Genomic DNA, 21,710 nt, shown 5'->3' on the forward strand with positions numbered 1-21,710 from the left:
TTTGATCAGCAGGATGCCTGTGTCTGTGCTTTCAGGCAACCATTAGAGATGAAATAATATTGTCTAATAATCAGAGCATACCCAAAGCGTGGTTAAGATTAAAAACTTCGTATCTTCCATCTTGTAAATCCCATGAACTTGCCTCTGCTCACTTAAGTTAAATGCGTGAAAATTTTTACTCAGTCAGGGCCTCAGTTTCTCCATATCTGTAAAATGGGATAATTTGTCTCTTCCTCAGAGAAGTCTTATGAAGTTTAGTTAGTGAGAGTCAGCTTGAAGGCCTCCTCCAGGCACACACAATAGTGAGTGCAGCCAAAAGAGAAGGAGCTGGAGAAGAAGAGCTGGAAGTGAGAGAAAGCTTCGGTTGCACCAGACCAAACAGTCACTGGTGTTCCTCTTCAGAGAACTGATGTCACCACATTATCTGCATAGCATACTGTCAAACAAAGCTTACAGCAACAGTGCATGTCTCCCACAGAACACACATATCTTTTAACAAAAACAAATTTTAAATATCAGGCCTTTATTTTGGGAGAAGGTGCCAAAACAACAGAATGGTATGTCTGGACATTATGATGTCAATCTGTGAATCAAGAGACCATACTTCAAGCTCCCTAGTTTCACCTTCAACTACATGGAGTGTGCAGACAGGTAACACATTTAGGTGATGGAACAGGCCCCACACTGCAGTCCTTGTCTGAATACATTGCTGCAGTCTAGGCTAAACTCACAGGAAGCTAACACTCCAAAATCAGCTGTGTTATGAAACCATTTCTTGAGGGGACAAGTATTCAAAAGTCACACGTTCCACATGCATGAGCAGTGCTCTGATAAAAATAACAAAATAAAAGGATATCCAGGAGAGGTCAGAGCAGAACAAATGTCTTCAGCAACTTATCTCCAACTAGGCCATAAGCAGAATCAAAACAGAGAACAAAAACAAGACAAGCATGTATAATTCCACCAACTATTTTCAGCTCAGGGAGTTTTGGAGCTCAGTGTGGTTTCTGTATAATTCATAACTCTCAGTGGATTTCTCTTTACGTATGTATCCATTGACCTCTTGGACTCATGTCAGCATTTGGTACACACAGTACTTGCCAAGGAGTCACACTGTTGAAAAACCACTTCCCTTTACTTGCCTTGACACTAGTTCCTACAAACTTAGTTTGTTCTTGTATTGGAAAGGAATGGAACTACCCATCCCTGTCTGGGGTCACTTGTGACCTTGCAGACCTCTCACATTCCCATCAGTTGTTGCTCCTGCAGATTAAACAGCTCTGACTTAGTTGTTCTGTATGTGGAACTCATCCTGCTGTTTGACCATTCTTCTTACCATTACCTGACTATTCTCTGATTCTACTATATTCTGACTGGGAATGGAGAACCATAGTGCACAATACTCAAGGTGCAAACAGACCCTGATTACCTCCTAGAATTCACCAGGAAGAGTGACCCTTCCCACTGTCACATGCCTTCAGTCTTGAGACACATACATTACACAGTGCCATACTCAAGTCAGTTGACAATTATATTCCTCAAGAGAGTGGACAGAAGTTCCTATTAGTAACCCAGTACAGTAGCCTGCACATACTGGAAGAGAGATAAAATTATTTCAAAAGCTTTCAGCTATTTAACATACCAACATCTATGCAATACAGGATAGTAATTGGGCCATAATAGATTGCTTTGTCAGAATACTGGAAAGGAAGCTTAGGCTTCAAGAATCCCAGCTTTTCTTGGCCTTAAGGACAATACAACAGTTAACTACCTCTTCCTCAAAGAAATCTCCTATCTCACAGTCTAAACTCTTAATGTTTGTTAAGCACATGCAATGCAGAGAGATTGAGCAAAATCAGGAAAAATGTTTTTTGACATCTGACCTCTTGCTTCCTGCACTGTATATCAGGAGTGATGACACATAAATCCATGGCCCAGAGTACCCATCCTATCCAAATCTACTTATTTCTATCATTCTGCTGGTGATAAATATGTATAAGCCTAGTTTATACATACTTTAAGAACTTCATATTCTGCCACAGAGTCATTGTTCCCTGACAATAACACCCAGGGGAATCACATGTGTACATCTGGTACCAGAGTGTGAAGAACACAACCCTTTAGCCCCTGTTCAGCCAAATAAACCCTCTCAAATGTCTATGCATCCCTTTAAAAAATGTCCTGCAACCTTCAAATTGTGACTTACCAGATGTCTATATGTAGAATACAAAACTAGTGAAGTTCTAGCAGTACTTCAGGGTCCAAACTCAGTAATAAGAAGAGCAAATCTGGATCTTAAATGGAGTAGCATGCTATCCTCCAAGTAAGCCAGTATAAAGGAAAATTCTTTATCTCCATTGCTACTATAGTAATTACAAATACTGAAGAACAGCCCCTTGATATTCTTTCAAAAAATTCAATAGCTAAATCATGTGGCATTCTGCATTTACTTTGTAAGGGATAACAGAATACCAGCAAAAGGCTAAGTTTAGGTTCAAACTTCTAAAGCTGTAAAAGGTAAAAAAACCAGGAAGTGTCTATTTAGGACCTTAAGATACTTGAAAGGAAAACTTAAAGATAAGGTTATAATCCACAGAAGAGATGCTACTCTCAACTGAGAGTTCCAAAAGCACTGAAAAAAATCAAATTGCTGACCTGGAACAGAAACTCAGACAAGGAAATATCAGATTGATATGAGTCTCCAGGCTCAAAGACAAAAGAACTTCAGATACTTCAGGAAACTGTTGGAAATAAAAAAAGAGTTGGAGGGGTTGTACAGCACTGACCTCTACAAAGTGCATGTTGGAGTACCTTGCCCTTGGAAAAGACAAGAATCCCACAGCTTAGCTGTAAGTTGCTGTTTAGTTCTAGTCAGCACACTCCAAGTTGCAAAACAAATAATTAAATTTTAATAGTTTCAATGCTCATAAATTATATTCCTTTTGGAATTCACTCCTACGTGGCACTCTATTACAAACACATCATAACTGATTTCTTTTTTTTTTCTGAGAGTAGTCATTAATTAGACATTTCTAAGGCAAAACTACGGTAAGCTTTCAGAAATAACAAAGCTAATATAGCATGAAGTTCCACTAAATTAACTATTCTGTGACTATAAATTGCAAAACATTCACTATCGATTCCATTTCTGGATCACCAGATTGCATTAGACTAAATCAAGGAGATTTTACCAAGCACTGTAATCCAAGCTTCCTGTGGGCAATCAAGTACTCCATATATTAACAGAACAATGAACCAAGAAGCATGCAAAAAACCTGTGCAGGTTTTCTAATACCATGGGTTTAATAACATTCTTGTGAAACTGCAAAGCATGAGGAGAGTGAAACATTTCCTGCAGTTCACCATTTGCTTTAGCAGACAGATGAAATAGTCTTATCAGACCACAAAGGCAAGAGAAATGTTTTTGCTTCAGTTTTAAATGAGGCTTTTCCGTTTTAATGAAAAAAACCCTACTGGACTTTAAGTTAACTTTTTTGTCACTTTGCCTTACCCAAGCCTTAACTACAAATCTAACACAAAATATGTCCAAAATCTAGGTAATCTCTTCTGTATTCAGGATTTTTCTATTTCATAAACTCTTCTCTTTCAAATGAGACAAAAAGGTAGTATTTGCTTGCTGTCACTAAACATGCTGTTAAGTTTCTATTGAATATTTTGAAACATTTCATCTGGCAAAAGTGTTTCTTATTTTCTTGTGATGCAGTTTTTCTGTGAGAGTGTCATTGCTTTTACAATTTCTTCACTCTTTGTCCAGTGATACTTTAAGTCTTATTAAGACTCAAACAATGCATGTTCCAGTTATATATTATCAATAAAGAAAACAATGATAAAATGTTTTCTGAGGATTAACTACTGTTCTGACAAATGTATTGAGGATGGAAAACTGTGCACATAGAGGCTGAAGAAGCATTTTTTCTCAATACCTTGACAATCTATATAATGGACCATATATAACCTCAGTAAAAGATTTGATTGCTTCTTGTGGATTTTGTAGTTCATTTTCTCACTGATAGCTACAAAAATGAAATTGAGTAGTAACTGAATATATTTGTAGACCATAGCTTTCATCCAGGAATCTTAAAACCTTTTTAAGGCACACATATACTGGTCTCTTTTCTACACCGCTTATAGCCATGCATGCCAAAGAGAAATACTAATACAGAACGAAAGAGCACCTAAGCTGGAAAACTCCTAACTTGGAGTCTTCCATTTCATTTACTTATCTGCTGCCTCCCCCACAGCTGTGCTCTCAAAAGGCACTACCAGGAATATTTAAGTTTTTACTCACAAGGTGTCTGGCTACACTTGTACACTGGGAAAGATAATGACTGTACAAACATTGTAAGTGATGCATGAATACCAGGTATCTTCTCAACAAGAGGGAAAAAAATTCCAAGTCAGAAAATCACATCAAAATACTTTTCTGAGCAACGTTTTCAGCAGGTTCCCTTAATCTATGTCTCTACTGTGAACATGAATTCAATATTATTAAAAGGTACTGAATCATGATTACTACTTGATTAGCCAAACTACATTAAAACCATTACATGTCTGAAACTTGACACTGTTTTCATCTTTATTTCCAGACTACTTGTGGAAAGTAGGACTTTGTCCTATTTTCACTTGTCCCTAAAGGAAGATGCAGTGTCACTGTTACCTTAGTGAAGGCTCGGTAGCATAAACCACACAGTTCCACCAGGTAGGCCAGAGTGAAGACAGCATTCTGAATTACAAAACTCAGTAATTTTGAAAAAGGGTCCAAAAGACTCTGCAACGATATGATTCAGAGAAATCAATAACTGGTTGCCCAACACAGCAGAAAAGCATTTCACTTCAGAAATGCCTGAATGGAACAGCATTATTTTTAGCTCAGAGGCTCTCTGCTTGGGATTCACACTGCTTTGGTCAAACAGCTGTATCATTTGCCTTCCTGCCTCTCTTAGAAATTAGAAGAGAAAAATTAGGAAATAGTTTCACCTCTGGCACAGTGCTTAAGAGATATAAGAGATTCTGTAGAGTTCATCCAGGAAAACATCACTGACCTCAATGGAATTGTACTGAAAAACAGCTAAGGAAGTTCATTACTTGTTTGGGGTGATTTTAGGGGGAAAAAAGAGGACAGAAAAAAAAAAGAGAACATCAAATCTTTAAGAAGATATACATTCACACCCACACAAGAATGTTATTCTACCCACACTTTACTGTAACCTAGATTCCCAAGCTCTTATCATTCTCCAAAGAATATTGGACTGCACAATTTTATGCTCATATATAATACTTTCCTAGCTAGGGGATAAGAACACAATACAATAGCACAATAGCATACAATAGATACAACAGGCTGGCTAAATCTGAGACAAGAGAATTTTGTCTCCTTGGAACTTACCCTTGTGGCACTAGTAGTGGGTATCTTCAACAAGCAAATCATGATTCTTAAACTCGAGTCTAAAGAACACTGAACATATTTGAAGACAGAAAAGAAAAAGTAAAACCAGAGTTAATACTTTTCTGTGCATGTCTTGCTTATAGTGGTAGCAGCTATGATTTTGTTACAGGTGGAGTCTCAAAAATGACCCCTGAAGATTGATCTTTAATTACTTCCTCTAAAGTGGCTTATTCCTGAACACGGTCATACCCCTGCAATGGTAAGACACCACAACGAAGGCCTTGAGACAAGATCATTCCTCTAAAGGGCTAGTTTACCCCTTGTATGATAAAAATCTACAAGAAATACATTTCCACTATAATAAAAATTGATTGGGGGAATAAAGGAAAGGAGAAAAAAAAAGAGTGGATCAGCAGGAGGTACACACCATCTACCTTTTGGATATTTCTGTGCTTGCCCTGGACTGTTGCTGACCGGTGCCTAGTGAGACTGCGCACACCAATGTGATGTTCAAGCAAATCCCAAGTTTATTCAAAAACACAGGTAATATATGACCTCATGTGACCCCGCCCTAGGTGCGGTGGTCTGACTCCAATTGGTTGAGGCTGGAAACATGTTCTTTTAAGGTGAAAACGAAACTTGTAAGGTGGTCCTCCAGACCCACCTGAATCAGGGCTGCAACACTGGACTATGACATTTTCCCCCACAGGGCTGTAACTCACAACATGAAAATATAACCTGGCAATAGCTGCTCCAGATGCCCCTCTAAAGTTGTTTCTTGTGATGTTATTGATTTTTATTTCAAATAAATCACACAAGTTGCAGCACTGAATGGACTTTTCAGGATCTATCCGTTGTTTTGCCTCATCCCTGCTGTAAACATCTAGAACAGAAAAGTGTCACCTATGATCCTAAAGGAAGGAACAGAGGATGGAAAGTTCAGGAGCAAGCAATTGCTTTACATGTATCCCTAATGATACCTCCCACGAAGAAAAAGGGAAATCAGAGTAAACATTCCACCTGAACAGTTCTGTGAATGCCAGATATGCATTTGGAACTACTAAGATCCAATTAATTTCTTTCTATTTATTTCAATTATGTAAGATGCAGCAGATTGGGGTGGCTAGTATGCAGAGGGAATGGTTATTGCCTGTTTGGCTTAGTAAGTGCTGCAAGATAATGCCTCAGTTTACCAAAATCTAAAGAGGTTTCAAGATCTGACTACTGCGTAATAGTGCCAAGGAATTCAGTATCATTCATGCAGTTGGGTGATGATGCCCAATTAGAAAGACAATGTTATCAGTCACAAAGTTAGACTTTGGATCCCTCAGCTCACACTGAGCAACTATGTTTTGCACAGAAGAAATTACCACTGTGCTCCTTCACACCACAGGAAATAAAGGCAGAGAAAGGGCACCAGAATTTCATATTTACTAGAAAGACTGAAGGTTTTACTGTGTTTACTGAAAAGACATCTGGAAATATACAGCTAGAAGAAAAGATCCCACTGTATGTCCCCTGAGCTCTCAGAAAGCAGTGACCAAAGCTTCTAGATTCAGTTTCTGCAACTATATTCTGATTACAGCCATAGTTACAACCTGATCAGCCAAATAGGCTAGGCCCAATTCCCAGTAATCTCAGTTCTCTCTGCCTGTCTGACTACTGTGTACTTCTAGCAAATTAATTAAGCAGTGCTGCTCTTCTTGAGACTTTTATTTAGTTTTAACAATAAGTCACATGGAATTTTATTGCCTAAATGCTGACTCTCTCAAACGCAGTACTCTAATCTGACAATGACAGGGTATGGAAAGCATGTAGAAAACAAGCCAAGAAAGAAGTGACGAGTACACTGGTCAGAGTTGCTATTGTTACCCACAGAAAACACAATTAAAGGCATGGATCAGAGATGCAATAAATTCAGTTCTTTGGAATGTCAGTTGAATCGTTAGAAAATATTCCCAACAACCCACACTGATTTATCATCCACAGTTTTCCCACTGTTTCACTACATCCTGAACAATGGCAGCATAGCTTGTTTCAGATGTCCACACATCATACCTTAAGCGGCAAAACACATGGGAGTTTCGTAAGGAAGGTCTGAAACTGATTACTAATTGTGGTCCAGAGGTTGCTCGGTGAATCCATCGGCAAGGCTTCCATAAAGGTAGCAATGTTTTCCAAACAGCGTAGCATTGCCCCCCCTGCTGGCAAATTCTTCTTATTATTTAAACCCTAGGAAACAAAATGAGAAGTGTGAACAAATGTACACATGCAGAAATGGTCCCTTAACAGTATTTGAAACTGCTGAGGTTAATTTGTTCATATCAAATACCACTCACCTTTCCTACGATGTTAATTATAATAATGTGCAAGGAATGTGAACTGTGTGTGTGGCACAAAAGTATTGGTCTAGTTCAGTTCCTAAAGAACTGACCAAAAGATTTTGAGTCAAAATGTTACAAGCAGAATCCTAACTTATAATCTGCTTATACTGGCATGGCAGTAAAAAAAGCAGAACTCAAAGCATTCACCAGCAGATTGCCCATGTTTTGCTTTGGACAGTTCCAAAGAAGATATGTTTGTAAATGCTCATGAGACCATGTAAGCTTTTGTGGCTTGTTTACTAGGGTAAGACCTGAAAAGACATGAGTAGTTTTAAAATGATGTCAACATCTTGTATGAAGAAACTGACATGTTCTTGGAAGAGCAGGACACATGCAAGTGACTAGTTCTAGCAGAAGGATAAAAGTTATAGTAGAAAAAAATCCAACTGCATAGAAGGCAGTCAGTGAAAGCCAGGTAACAGATCTTAGGAATACCTAAAAGAAACTGTCATCAGATAAAGCAAGTGGGAGAAATTAGATGTATAAACAAAAATGTTCCCAAAAAACCAAAAAATACTGCTGGGGGAAGGAATAGGCCACACTACCCATGTGTAGGATAGCTCCAGGAGCTGGTCTGAGGCTAAAAAAAAAAACAAAACCAAACCAAACTACTAGTGAGAGCAAAACTCAGATGGACAATGGTGAGGACAGCCTAGTTGCCTCCAGGGAAGACAACACAAAATTTACATTGTCTTTGATGATGCGAGTTAAAACTCAAATGAGGAGAAATAATCCAATATGCTTGATAATGCTAATAAAACCAGCACCGTTAACACAGCCAATTGTCAACATACCTCTAAGAGCTGGCTAAGAGCAGCAATGGAACTCAGCTCACTGAAGTCCATAAGAGATGTGGCCAAGGTCCGCAAAAAACTTCCATCTGAAATTCAAAGGACATTTTTGCATGGCTGTTCATAAAGAGGAAACCAATGGTCAAAAATGCAATCAGGTATTGTACATTACCTTTAATAATGCTCTGGAAGAGCTGAGGGAAGATGCCATTGGGAGCCAGCTGATGGAACACGCAACGGAGGAACTGCTTGGCCACACCTGCAGCATTTCCAGGGATCATCATACTGAAATGAAGAGAAGAAAAAATAAGAAAAATAACTGCGTTGCAGATGAAACACTTCTCAAAGCTAACCATATGGAGAAAATAATGTTATGTATACACAGTTATGCACACACACCTGAAGTATTTGTCTCACTAAATAATTTTATTTTTCCTGATTCTCCACCTAGTTTAATTTGTGAGTCATCTGAGTCTGAAACACAATCCTGCTCTCACCTTGTATGTTTCAGTGACACAGGGTAAGTTTCTTTGCTTTACCAATATACATATGAGCAAAAGGTAAACATAAGCATTATAATATTGATTTGCCTCTTGTAGTTTCCTTCAAGAGATTAAGCACTTCCTAATCAGTCATAAGGGAATGGTTTCATTTCAAAAGCTAATGTATTATCTATTTACTCAAACTGCATATCTTACCATGCTTTACAGCTTCTCAAAATTAATTTATCCTATTCAGCACCTGTTTTACATCACAAGACAACACTACCAGGGATTCTCCATGGCCAAGGATGATTCAATTGACTGAATGCATGGAGGTAGCTTATCAAGACAATTACTGAACGCCAAACAAGTTAGAAAAAGATGCACTGAAATAGTGAAAACCAGATGGCTTCTTTAAATTATATCTGAATCTGAGTTTTTTCTAGTTTAATACATATGAATATGGGTTCCTATTTATCTTCAAACACACATGGTACTTGAAACAAGTGGGAAAGGGCAGTTTTCTCCTCTTACTCACAAACCTAAATAACATTTTTTAAAAGCTAAATTTAGTTGATTTCAGGGTCAGGAAAGATAATGCTTTAGATTCATTGTTTCATTTTTGTCAAGGTATCATTTGCTACCATACCTTTCTGCTTGATTAGAAAAACTGGTGCTTGATGCCAACCTGGAATAAAAATAAAAAAATTATTGAAGCTCATATGCGTTTTTTTGGTTTTTGTTTTCAAGTAAGCCAATAAAGTACTATTGTAAATAAATAATAAACAAGAATTTTAAAGAACATTTAAAGTATTACCAGAAAGATCTTGTGTAGAGCACCTAAATTAGGAAAAATCATGTTTGCCTGACATATAATCTCTATTCAGTATTGCAGTCTCACTAATGCTTAACAACTCTAAACAAATCTACTTGCCTCCCTCTACTAGCACTAAGATAATGAAGTAAAGTTATTGCCTTGCAGCATGTCATGGATAATAACTGATTTTTCTTAGAGGAAAAAAGAGTTTGCCAGAAGCTGCCTACTGACTGAATTGTTTCTGATTAACACAGCAACACAGACTAAGCAAAAATCCTCTGCTTGACATTCTGAAGTGAAGCTCCTAGTTCCAGATTTTGGCACCTAAATAACTGGCCTAATTTCAGAAACACTAAGTACCTATGAGCTCTTACAAAGTCAGATGAGAAAGACTGTGTTCTCAAAAATCAGGTCATTTGTTTTAGTATTTAAATATAGACTTTAAAGCCAAATATGGGCATTTAGTGATGAAAATACCGAATACAATCTTAAAGTAAAATCATGCACTTCAATATGCAGGACATGTAAATGAACAGAATCAGGGCTTACAATGTCAAAGCAACACACCTTTAATACTGAAAGCCACTAAAAAGCAAGTATAAACATGCACATAGGAAACATCTCTTACATAGAAAATACCACACAATTTTTACTTTAATCTGCTGCACACTAGTATTTCCACTGATATATCTAAGTGGAAAGTTCAGAAAGCTACACTATTTTATATCTGCTGATGATCTGGCCTTCAACATTTATTTTTGATTTATGATCCTTTTAGGCTGTTGCTCAGCCTCTGTTCTGAAGACAGTTTCCTCTCTGAACATCACAGCGAAATCCAAAAAGGACCCTAAGGCAGCTCAGTTGAATGCAAGAATGTAAACCAAAATGGATGCTGATTTTCTTTAATTATTCATGGCAAGCTGGGGACACAGCATACTTTCATCAGTGCAATAATCTGAAAAACTGGATGGTGCAGGGGATTGAAGATTATATTCTCGTCAGTTGTTCTAGCAAAAATCACAAAAACTCATTAGAATTCCTGACTCCACTAATGTTAAAACAGGCATCCACACTAAAATACAACATAATAATTCTGGTGTGCAAAGTTATTTCTAAGTGAAAAGGTCTGAAGCTACCTACAAGCAGTACAAACCTTTATTCTGGAATGTAGCATGGATTTACATTAAAGCACATGAGGATTTCTGCAGAATGCAGTGAGACCAATCACATGCCCAAGGGACATGATACTTATTTTCAAAAATCCACTGAAATATAGAAATACAACAACATAAAAATCTTTGTTCTAGAAGAAATTAAAGTTCAATGTTTTTCTCTCTTTTTGAATGTGATAATGCAAGCATAGGTTTTATGATAAACAAAACATTTGGTTTCCAACTTTGGAAAAACTTCATGAGACATGAACTACACTAAACACGTGGGAACATCTGAAACATTTTGAAATGTACAGCTTGTACTTGTTCATCATTACTACTCTAAATATTTTGTTGCACAAAGGCCATGAACTCCCAATATTACTTCCACTTTGCAGATCACAAAGCAGAACAGTAAATGGACAGTAGACAGTAAATGGATTTGTTCAAATCTGTGCACGTTAGGAACAGAAGTTAAGCTTTTCAAAGCTCCTCACTAACTCAAGAGTCTAAATGTAACTTTCAACCCCAGCTTTACTGTTTGGGAAGCTAAATCTCACTGAAAATTAAGGAAATAAGATTCTCCAAGTCAAAAATCTTGACTTAGGAATCAGAGCATAAACTTAAATGCATGCCAGAGTCTTAGAAACACGTCAATCTGTAATTCTCAATAATCTGAACCCAGAAATTTCTTCTCTCAGAAAATTCCAACAGATGACTATCTGTACCTGTGTGTACCCAAATAACTTCTAAAAATCTTTCTGTGCGCTGTTTAGATATTCTGAAAGACCTTGGATTTCCTAACTCCTTGTTTCCTCTTCTGTGCATGAAAGCAGTGGTTCTTTATTAAGAATAAAAATGCAAAAAGTCTAATTCATTCTCACTTTTGCTGTTATTTGGGTATTTGAAGGTATGACACGGCACTGCTTGATGAAAGACAGACTTAGGTTACATACGATGTCTGTGAATGCCTCTCTTCCTGTATATGTTACTCATCAAGCATATATTCAAAACAATTCCTTTGTGAGGAGCCTTGTATTGGACTTAGAATTTGTCAGAAATTACAGCCAGTAGCAACAAGACAGGACATTTACCAGGAATACCTCATGTTGCACTGTTATCTGCTGCTCTAAAACAATCAGCTGTCTCACTCCAAAGACACAGCATTTCCTCCTCAAAACACAGAAAAAGGTAGCCCACTTATCTTTCATCCCATCATAATTCATCTTCCAGATTATTTACTCTCTGTGACTGTAGTACTGCTGTATTTACAAGAGTCACACAGAATAAGCATCATCCGTCTAGATTAGAAACTTTGCCTCCATTCAGGCTAATTAGCAGTGATGGCAGGGGAACTGCAGCCTTGCAATTAATGGAAATAGAGGACTTGAATAGCTGCTGTGTTTAAATGGATTTGGGAGCTAACGGAGAAGTGGGGCTGTGAAGAGCCATCCCCCTGCAGAAACCACAGTCCAGCAATTTGTACTTCAGTCATTGAAAAGAACATAGAGGAGGAGAGCTATGCATCATTTCTGCATGTCTAGTGCTGCTCAGATTTTTATTCTGTAACACCCTCCACACATCCATCCCCTCTCTGAGGAAAAAAGTTGTGGAAGTGGCTGAGGCAGCAACCACATGTAATGTGTTTAAGACCTTATCAGAGACGAGCTCAGGCAGCAGATGGTTTGAAAGCCCTCATAAGGAGATGTAACCTGTCACCTAGTCTTGATTCACCATAAAAAATATGGGTGAAAAGCCTGAAGAGTTTCAGGTATGCTAATGAATGATCCGACCTAGGAGTCCTCCAGGAGCAAAGTTCAGAAAAGCTGATCACACTTCTGTGTAACTTCTAAAGCAGGAACTACATAAAAGTGAAAAATTCTGTCAAAGCAGGAAAAAGGGGGAACCAAGAAAATTCAATTTCTGTGAGAAGCAAAGAAGCTCTTAAAGAACATTACACTGGAAGCACAGAGCCAAGGTACTGTACTTGTTACAAAAGACTTCAAGAGAGCAGAATAAAGTAAGGTGAGGGAGAGTATTAGAAAAAAGAATGCTTCTTTCAAAAAGATGAAGTCACGTCTCAAATGAAAGCAGGAAAAGGCATAAATTCTGATAAATAAGATGTTAAAACCACAGGAAGGCAGGCCAAGAAAACAGTTCAAGGAACAACTAGCAAGAGGAATAAAAATTAACAGTAAATTTTTCTTCACATAAAACAAGATCAAGAAGCACACCAACTGCTGCATCAAGTACTGTTCAGGTAATAAACAGCATAGTAAATAAGTAAGGATATTGTAGAAAAAATCTGTATTTATTCTTTACATTACTGCTTACAGTGGGACAAGCTGAGTTGATTCCTGAGCTGGAATCTCCTTGTGGAGGACAGAACATCAAAAGAGCTGCCGAAAATTGAACTGACAGTGGAAGAAGTTCCATAAGAATTTTATAAAATGATGAGTAACAAAGTTGCAGACAGAACCAGATGTCAGTCACTTAAGAGTTCTAAAATATACACCTTTGCACAGTGAAGTTTATGTAAACCCAATTCCAGGCACAAAATTCTTTAAATCTTATTGAAGAGAGCGAAGTCCTGAATTTACCTTCCTACAGACTGCATGATGTCCAACAGCAGAGGAGCAGCCAAGTCTGGACTAAGGTGAATGAAGGTTGAGAGCACAACTATGGCCAGGCCTAGTGTTTCTTCATCATATTCTTCAAGAATAGCCCCACAGTCATGGCACCTGCAAAGAACAGTTTTTAAAACTTATATTAACATATTTAAAAGAAAATATTACTCTTCATATATCTGTGTATAATTATGTCTTTTAAAAGTACTATTAATTAGTATATTCCACTCCAAATTTGTTTAGAAAGATAATGTAATTGTGATCTTTCTACAATTAATAACAGTCCATGTTTGAAAGCATTAATGAACTTCTCACTAGCTGCACTAGCTGTTTCTTCAGTGACAAAGGAAAGAGGGCCACAGGGCAGGCCTTGTTTTGAGTCTTTCATTGGTGATCATATTCCAACTCCCTCACTGCATTGGACTGCTACAGTTTGCACTGTCCAAAAGAAATCTGCAGCAGTGAAGACCAGCCAACCCTCAGCAATGTGAGCACAAGCCAACCCATGTGGCTTGGACTCAGGAGAAGGCTCAAGTCCCTGGTACTCCTCTATTTAGCAGCACAGACACAAACAGTGACACTCACAGATGATCTTGAAGAGATGTAACAATTTCACATTGCCCTTTTTGTCAGTCATGAATTATGAATAACGAAATATACAATTGGGAAACAATTACATGATTGGTTCCCACAGCAGTTACAGCTATTAAGAAATAAATTAAAGGACCTCTCAGGGGCACAGAACCTTAGACTTCAGACAAGTCTCCCTTCCTAGGGAAGATTTGCTGCTGAGTCATCCTTCCTGAAATGTTCAAAGACATCTCCAGAAGTTCTGAAAGGGCTCCATAATGTCTAATTAGAAAGGGGATGTCAGATTTAGGAGAGATGAGACAGGTTTTCACAACCTACAAAAAAGGCAAACCGATGTGGGAAACTGGCTTATCTCAGCCCAGTAGGAAGGCTTGCTTAATTTGATCCATCAGTTGCTAATGACTCCAATAGATTGAGAGATTTTAACTTAATGGAACTGAACAGGCAATTTTCCTGCCTTTCTTACTGAACAGAAAGAAAATAGCCAACAAAGCCATGCAAGTCAAGCTCAGCTGGTCTGTATGCTAATAGGTGGTGCTTGAGCTTTGGTGAAATGGCCAAGGGAAGTGCCACAGACCAGACTAACCTTTTGGGATAATTCACTTTGTCACACAGTAAGGTCCACTTCCAGTCACAGCCTGCACAATGGTCCTGTCCTTCTCCAGTGATCCCCCTTGCATGACTGGATTGAGCACATGCAAGAACGGGTGGTTTTGCTTCCCAAGTTTTTCATGGCTCCCTGCTGACTGCTTCACTTCTCCATTAAATAAATACATTTCCTTTTAACACTTCCTTCAGAGGCATTTTAACCAAACAATTAAGGTTTGCAAAAGCTTTGAGGATCCGTATCAGCATTAAAAATGCTATATTGGTTATACATGATTACACATCAACAGTTACCAATTTCAACAGAAACCCAAAGGAATTTTTATATAGAACTTCTTTTCTTCTTCCCTAAGATAAAATTGGTTTCTGGTGGATCACAAAAAAACTTGATTTAAAATAGGATGGAAAGTGCTTCCCCTGCCCTCTGTGCAGACAGAATAGCCTCAGTCATCAGCCAGGTCCTACTGCTTAAAAGCACATCTCACTGGCAGTGTTTAGGAACTGTTTACCTTGGAGTGAAAAAAAATTAATTAAAATACTTGACATAAACAGTAGAATGGACTTTATATTTCCATAAAGTATATCTATACTTGACATATTTGAAGTTCAACCAGTTCTTTGAAAGGAACAGAAAAAAAAAACTTACTTGTCAGTCATCATAATGGGCTGGTCATCAGCAAATTCTTCTGGTGCAGGTACAAACATACTGACTATACTGGGTGCTGACAGCAAGCTAGATTTTGTAGCCCCTTATAGCAATTAGGGGGGGGAGAAAAAAGAAGGAAAGAAAATCACTAAACAGAATTTCAAAGTGCTTGAAGAGCAGACTTCTAAAGAATATCCATAACATTTTTACTGTGCCTAGAAATAAGAAATAAACCATGTCCACAAAAGGACATATAGCACACTCCTTGCTTCTGCCAGATTATTCCAATTACCTGCAACTATCAACTAAAAATGAATAAATAAATACATGCTTGGGAACAAAAGGCAGCAAATAAAAATTCCAGGAAAGTGGATGCCATTGTATCTACTAGGGACAAAGTATGATTCTACAGTTGCTGTGAGACTGGACATCAGAAGATCAGCAGTCCTCCCCCATACTTCTGGAAAATAAATTTTCCATAGTTCTCAGCGACATGAAGGAAGTAAGTTTCTATGTCTCAAAAGCAGATCAGTCTATTCATACCATCCCTAACAGAGCTACAGGAGATAAACGACAGGAAAGGACAGGCAGAAGAAATCATTCATAAGGAGCTGAGAAATACTGAGAACTTTGGAGAGCTAATCATTAGAAATGCTTTCCATTTAAAGTCTTCACAAGTACATTTGTTCATCAAAGCTGAGTTGTTCAGCTGGGGACACAGTCACTGTGATCATGCCTTTGGCACATTTTATGCACTTAATTTCTCATAGATGCTTGTTTTAATTGAAAAGGCTATGTATAATGGAAGATCCAAACTCTTGGCTTCTCAGAGTTCTGATTTCCAGGATTACAGCAATACGGGGTAGTCTGACTGTCTAACATCTCTCCAGTATGGCGGTTTTCCTCCCTTGGCCCATTTGTTTTCATTAAGGAGACAACAGCAATTTAAAAAACACCCAAAAAACAATGAAGCAAAACCAAACAACACACAGAAAAGGCAACACTGCAGCTAATCTGATTGCTCAGAAAAACTCAAGAATAATCAGATTCATTCACAAGCCATCAGAAACTTCAATGTTACTGTGATGTATGAGCTACATCATTCATCTGCGATGCCTTATTATGAACATTGTCACAAAGACAAAACAAGAGATTCTGTTCCTAAAGAAAAATATCTCTTTGTTGCCACATGCAGCTGACATGATAGAAATAGTATTAACTCCTGTTTCCATACAGTTCAGTTCCAATAATGAATCCAGGAAGCTCAGCTGGTAGACCTCATCATTATTTATACAAGCTGTCCCCAAAGAGCATCATATTCTAAAGATCAATCTATGAAAAGCTCATTTTGTGAACCAATTTTTAAAAGAGTACCACAGCTCTTTTGATGCCAATTCAACCACAGATTAAATAAGCCATTAGTGACTTTCTGGTTGCTTCAATCCATAGATTCAAATTTAATGTTAACATTAGCCTGTTCTGATAATATTTAACTATGGAAAGAGAAGAAACAGAAGGAATCTTCTCTGTGTACGGTTCAGATGTAATTTATTATGAGATAATCCTGTTATGGCAGGAAAAGCAAACAACATCAGCTCTCAGGCAAAATAATCTAAGAAGCTCACACCATTTCTGAAGTCAAAATAAGTAAGTGATGACAGCTTGTTTCACAAGAATAGGACAAGTTTCCACCAAACATTTTACTAAGCATGGAAGGAAACATTTCTTTTACATAGAGAGTTCAGGACTTCCAAATTGTCCCCGAAGATTTTACTGGATATGAGCAGACACTTTGGAATATTTCAATGATGTAGGACAACGTGCAGAATGCAAGGAATAGGAGTATATTTTCAGGTATTTCCAGCCAGGTTTTTCTTCCCCTCACAAATGCATGAAGATTCCTCTGTCATGACTTTGAAAGTTTCTCTGTCATGTTCTCGAGATTTAAGTCCCACTGCAGCACACAAATGCTAAAAACAGTCATAAGGCATATTACAATGCTGGAATAAGACTACTAGTCAAAATAGAAATGTCCTCTTTTGTTCACTGAACAGCAGGAAAAGAACATGATTTAGCCAAAGAAGGTAGGCCACTGCCCCATTGCAGAGGTGTAAGGAAGTCTGGATGTACTTCAGCTGCAAGGGAGAAAAGTTTGTAAAGAAATGAGATTCAAGAACACTCTGCATAGAGACTGTTTTATTTCCAGGTTGACAGCCAAAACAAACTCAAGAAGAAAGCCAGTACTTCTTATCAATTGTTCATGTCTGAAATTAAATGTCTTATTTAATAATTTCCCCATAACCTACATTCTGCAGGACAGTTGAGGGCTTTAAAACATGTGAACGGAACACAAAATTCAGGACCATTTCGTACTAACCATAAAACCTTCCTGGCAGTCTTGGCAGAGAGAATAAGCCAAAAGGACACTGAACTAACCTCTGATTCTCAGTGGTGGTCCCTCCAAGTCAGGGTTTAGGCAAACAGGGACATTGCACAGCCTCTTTCCATGTTGTATCTGCTCTGTGAATAAAAAAAGAATTTCACTTTCCAGAACTACAAATCCTCCATCTGTCCAGCACCACAAGCCTTAAACAAATAAAACAAGACAAATGCAACTGGTATTGGAAAAAAAAACCCACACAAACAAAAGAGTTAATTTTTTAACCATAGAAAGGAACAGGGGAGAAAGATGAAAGAAGTTATAAAGGAAAAGGGACATAGATAACCAAATAACAAAGAAAGCATTTTAGAAAATTGTCATTAAAAAGAAAAGGAAGATTCAACATGATATGGAATATATGAGCCACAAAAAGAGAAAGAGACAGTGTTTACAAACACCAAGAGACTATAAGTCAGATATAGTTTGTACTGAAAGAAGCCAGGTAGAAAATGATTTTATTTTACAGATAGCAAGCTTGAAAAAAGAGTGGTTTGAAATATGAAATGAAAGAGACACATGTTACACATCCATGTAATAAATAAATAAATTACTAAAGAATGCATGGACCAAATAAACATCATATACTTATGTGGGATGAGAGTACTTCCTTGTTGGTGTGCAGGAATATACCAAGTCATATACTCATTTCTTAAAATTGTGGTGTGACATTGAAATTACAAATAGTCACACTGAGCATTTGTCCTGAAAAAAAAACACTGTCCGAATAATAATTTTACTTTGAAGATAATGGTTGAACAAGACACTGAGATGCAAAGCTTTCCAGAAAAGAACATTATCTCTTCATGCTTGGAGGCCTGCAGCTGAAATTAATGTTGGAGGGTAAAGTGAAGAAAGCTACCAGACTTGGAACGGGATTAATAAGACAGAGTTCCTAAGGGGTTTTAAGTATTGACTTGTTCCTCTTGAATACAGGCTGACTACTTCTTCCACAACAAAAGCAGTAACTTTTCAATCTTTAAAACCCTCTCTGAGAGACTAGGTGACCCAGTTCAGTCTCCTCAATGAATAAACTTACCTGCTGATAGGACAAAATCCCCACTGACAAATTCTGACCTTTCTGATTCAAGGATCTCATGCTGAGCCTGCTATTCAGCAGGCTGCAATGGAAACGATAATCCTGAACGACAACCACACCTTTAGCTACTCTTCAGCTACAAAATATAGTTTGATGGAACTTGATGCTGAAATCTAAATTAGACAAAAATTTCAACTCAGCTGTCCAGAGCTGGTGGTGAGACATTTATTCAGTATGCTAAGTTTCCACATAACATTTTAAGCATTCCTGTCTCTGCTAATAAATTCCTAAGAAGCACAATTGTGTAATGTCACTAACACCAAGATGGGCATTAAAATATCTAGCATTTATGATAAACCAGAATGAATTAATGCCTTAGTGACATCTGCTATGAATTTGGTCATGACTGAAAATGTTTTACAGAAGAAAAAAGAAAACAAATAAAACAAATAATGAGTGAATGTTGTGCTCAGTTCAGTTTTTATTGCTTTGCATTCATCTTAAAGGAAGAAAAAACAGTGAGAGAATAGAAAATTCATATGTTCATCATGAGCTGGCATAAACTTCTCTAAAGACAAACAAAACTGGCTGGTATAAAGGCACAACTCTGTAGTGAACCAACACCATTGTAAACACACATGCAAATAAATGATTCCATACACTAGGGATGAAATCCTGCACCTAATGAAATCAACAACGATACTTCTGTTCTTTCAATGAGGTCAGGGAATAATTCAAGTATAATATGAAAATCTATAGGCACACCACTTATAAGAGGGCCTACCTCCAAAACATTTAACCATTCCAACTCATAACAAGTGAGAATCTTGTACTCACTATAAAGATTTACTTTAGACTTGATATTCATGATTTATCTGCAATGGTAGAATTCCTGTTTTTTTAATGGATTGTTACACAGTACTTGGCTTAGAAAATAGAAATAAAGAACAATAAATGCAGCTCACCAGTATCCCAAGTGCTGATATTGTGAGGAGCACTAGACTGGTGTTCCAGCTGCCTCTTCATTAGCTGGTTCATTGTCAGAGCTCCCAAAGAGCCTCTTTTCATTTGTCTGAACTGAGCTGCAAGTCAGAAATGCAAAAGGATTTCAGGAGCTCAGACAACATTTAAAACTACGCTTATTTCCTGACCTTACAAGCCGGCACGATATAAATACTGAAAGGACAATGACTGCTTGCTCTAATGACCTTGTTCAAGTCAATATGCACCTTTCACACAACTACACAGGGTACAATTCTGGCCTCAAAGCCATTGGTCAACAGTGACTTGGATTCACTGATCAGTGCCTTTTGCCTGCAAATATCATGGAAGTTCATCAAAACACTGGGTATATGAAATGAAATTCTCCAAAATTCCCATTCTTAAAGTCAATAAATGTATACTTGAATCTCACTCTCATAGAATGTAGCAAGGAAGGAAATCCAGTGTCCTCCCAGCAAAGTATGGATTACTGCTATGTCCATGTTCCCCATAGGAAAACAAATCCACTGACACTGTGTACCACCAGCACCTTTCATGAGTGGCAAAACCTGACTCCTACAACCCCACCACTCAGGCACGACACTTGCATGTTCTTCTGGAGTGTGAAGCCGGTACACCATTGAAGATCAGACCTTTCTCTAACTTCACTGTCATTTTTCCTATATATGGAGCTATCAAGCAACATGCATTCAGTTTTCCCTCATCCAACTACTTTCTTCTTTGAAAGGATAGCTTTATGAGATATGTCTAACTGGATAACACTCAAAAGCAAAACAAAGTGGATTTAAAATTTAAGACCTTTTGCTTATGTCATTGTGGTGCTTAGGAGCATGGCTTAAATGACCTTAAAGATCATTTCGAACTTAAATGCTTCCACATATTTTCTCTGTTTAAATTGAAGAAGAAACAGAAACACACAATTCCTGACTTTTTTTTTTCTCCATTTATAAAAAATTTCAAATTGAATGACTATAATTTATTTGCTTGGATAATTGAGTCTGAGCAATATATTTCCATCATTGAAACTAAAATCATCGCTCACAGTATGAAGACAGAGTTTTAAGGCTCTGCTTTGAACAAGGCCTGTGAAACTGCTGACACAAACATCCAGGAAAGCTTTTAAAATGTTGCTTTAAGTATATATGTTTAATTGTTATTCTCAACAGGGCCTAAAAGCAAGGGCAACAAAGTAAAATCTTCTCTGAATGATTATTTTCATCTGCAACTACACTCAACATCATCAACAAGAGCATTAACATAGTATCAGATAGTTACATTCTGGAATTCCAAACAGTACCCAGCTAAAATCTGAAATTAAACCCAGCATTTCACATTATTAACTGTGATGAAAAAGTAAAGATAAGGGATAAATCACAACTTTTCAGAAAGCTCTGAAGGATTGAGGGCCTTCTCCTAATCTTGCTCTATTCAGTTTCTATCACAGACTTTAAAATTCAGGTTAAGCAGAGTACTCTCTAAGAAAACAAATCCAGGCCTTGAATAATAATAAACACAATGAATACTTCAGTAGAAATCTGCACATTGAAATTATTTTATTAGATCAATTATTTTAAGTTTTCCCTCATTACATCCTTTTTAACTGTATCCTTCCAAAGTGCATTTAAATTCTCTTTTTAGCCCAAGTACGAACCTCTGCAGCATTTCTGTAAAGCAGTCCCAGTTAACTGAAGTTGTGGAACTGAACCAGACAAAGACACCATTCCATATTT

General features: G+C 37.5%; 1 protein-coding gene across 4 annotated transcripts in view; it reads right to left on the reverse strand.

The window, feature by feature from the left end:
• UNC79 (unc-79 homolog, NALCN channel complex subunit) overlaps positions 1–21,710 on the reverse strand; it is a 105,642-nt gene that overhangs the window by 24,659 nt on the left and 59,273 nt on the right. For 3 of the 4 annotated variants that reach the window (XM_071557624.1, XM_071557623.1, XM_071557625.1), the window contains 10 exons: positions 19,944–20,060; positions 17,939–18,022; positions 15,503–15,605; positions 13,633–13,773; positions 9,714–9,752; positions 8,755–8,867; positions 8,586–8,671; positions 7,466–7,639; positions 5,408–5,476; positions 4,679–4,789 (listed from right to left, as the gene is read on the reverse strand). In XM_071557624.1, coding sequence (XP_071413725.1) covers positions 4,679–4,789; positions 5,408–5,476; positions 7,466–7,639; positions 8,586–8,671; positions 8,755–8,867; positions 9,714–9,752; positions 13,633–13,773; positions 15,503–15,605; positions 17,939–18,022; positions 19,944–20,060 — 1,037 coding nt within the window. The remainder of the gene's footprint in view (positions 1–4,678; positions 4,790–5,407; positions 5,477–7,465; positions 7,640–8,585; positions 8,672–8,754; positions 8,868–9,713; positions 9,753–13,632; positions 13,774–15,502; positions 15,606–17,938; positions 18,023–19,943; positions 20,061–21,710) is intronic. The other variant, XM_071557626.1, reaches the window with a different exon arrangement.

The sequence above is a fragment of the Pithys albifrons genome, chromosome 6 (assembly GCF_047495875.1).
Source record: "Pithys albifrons albifrons isolate INPA30051 chromosome 6, PitAlb_v1, whole genome shotgun sequence".
In the NCBI taxonomy this organism is placed as follows: domain Eukaryota; kingdom Metazoa; phylum Chordata; class Aves; order Passeriformes; family Thamnophilidae; genus Pithys; species Pithys albifrons.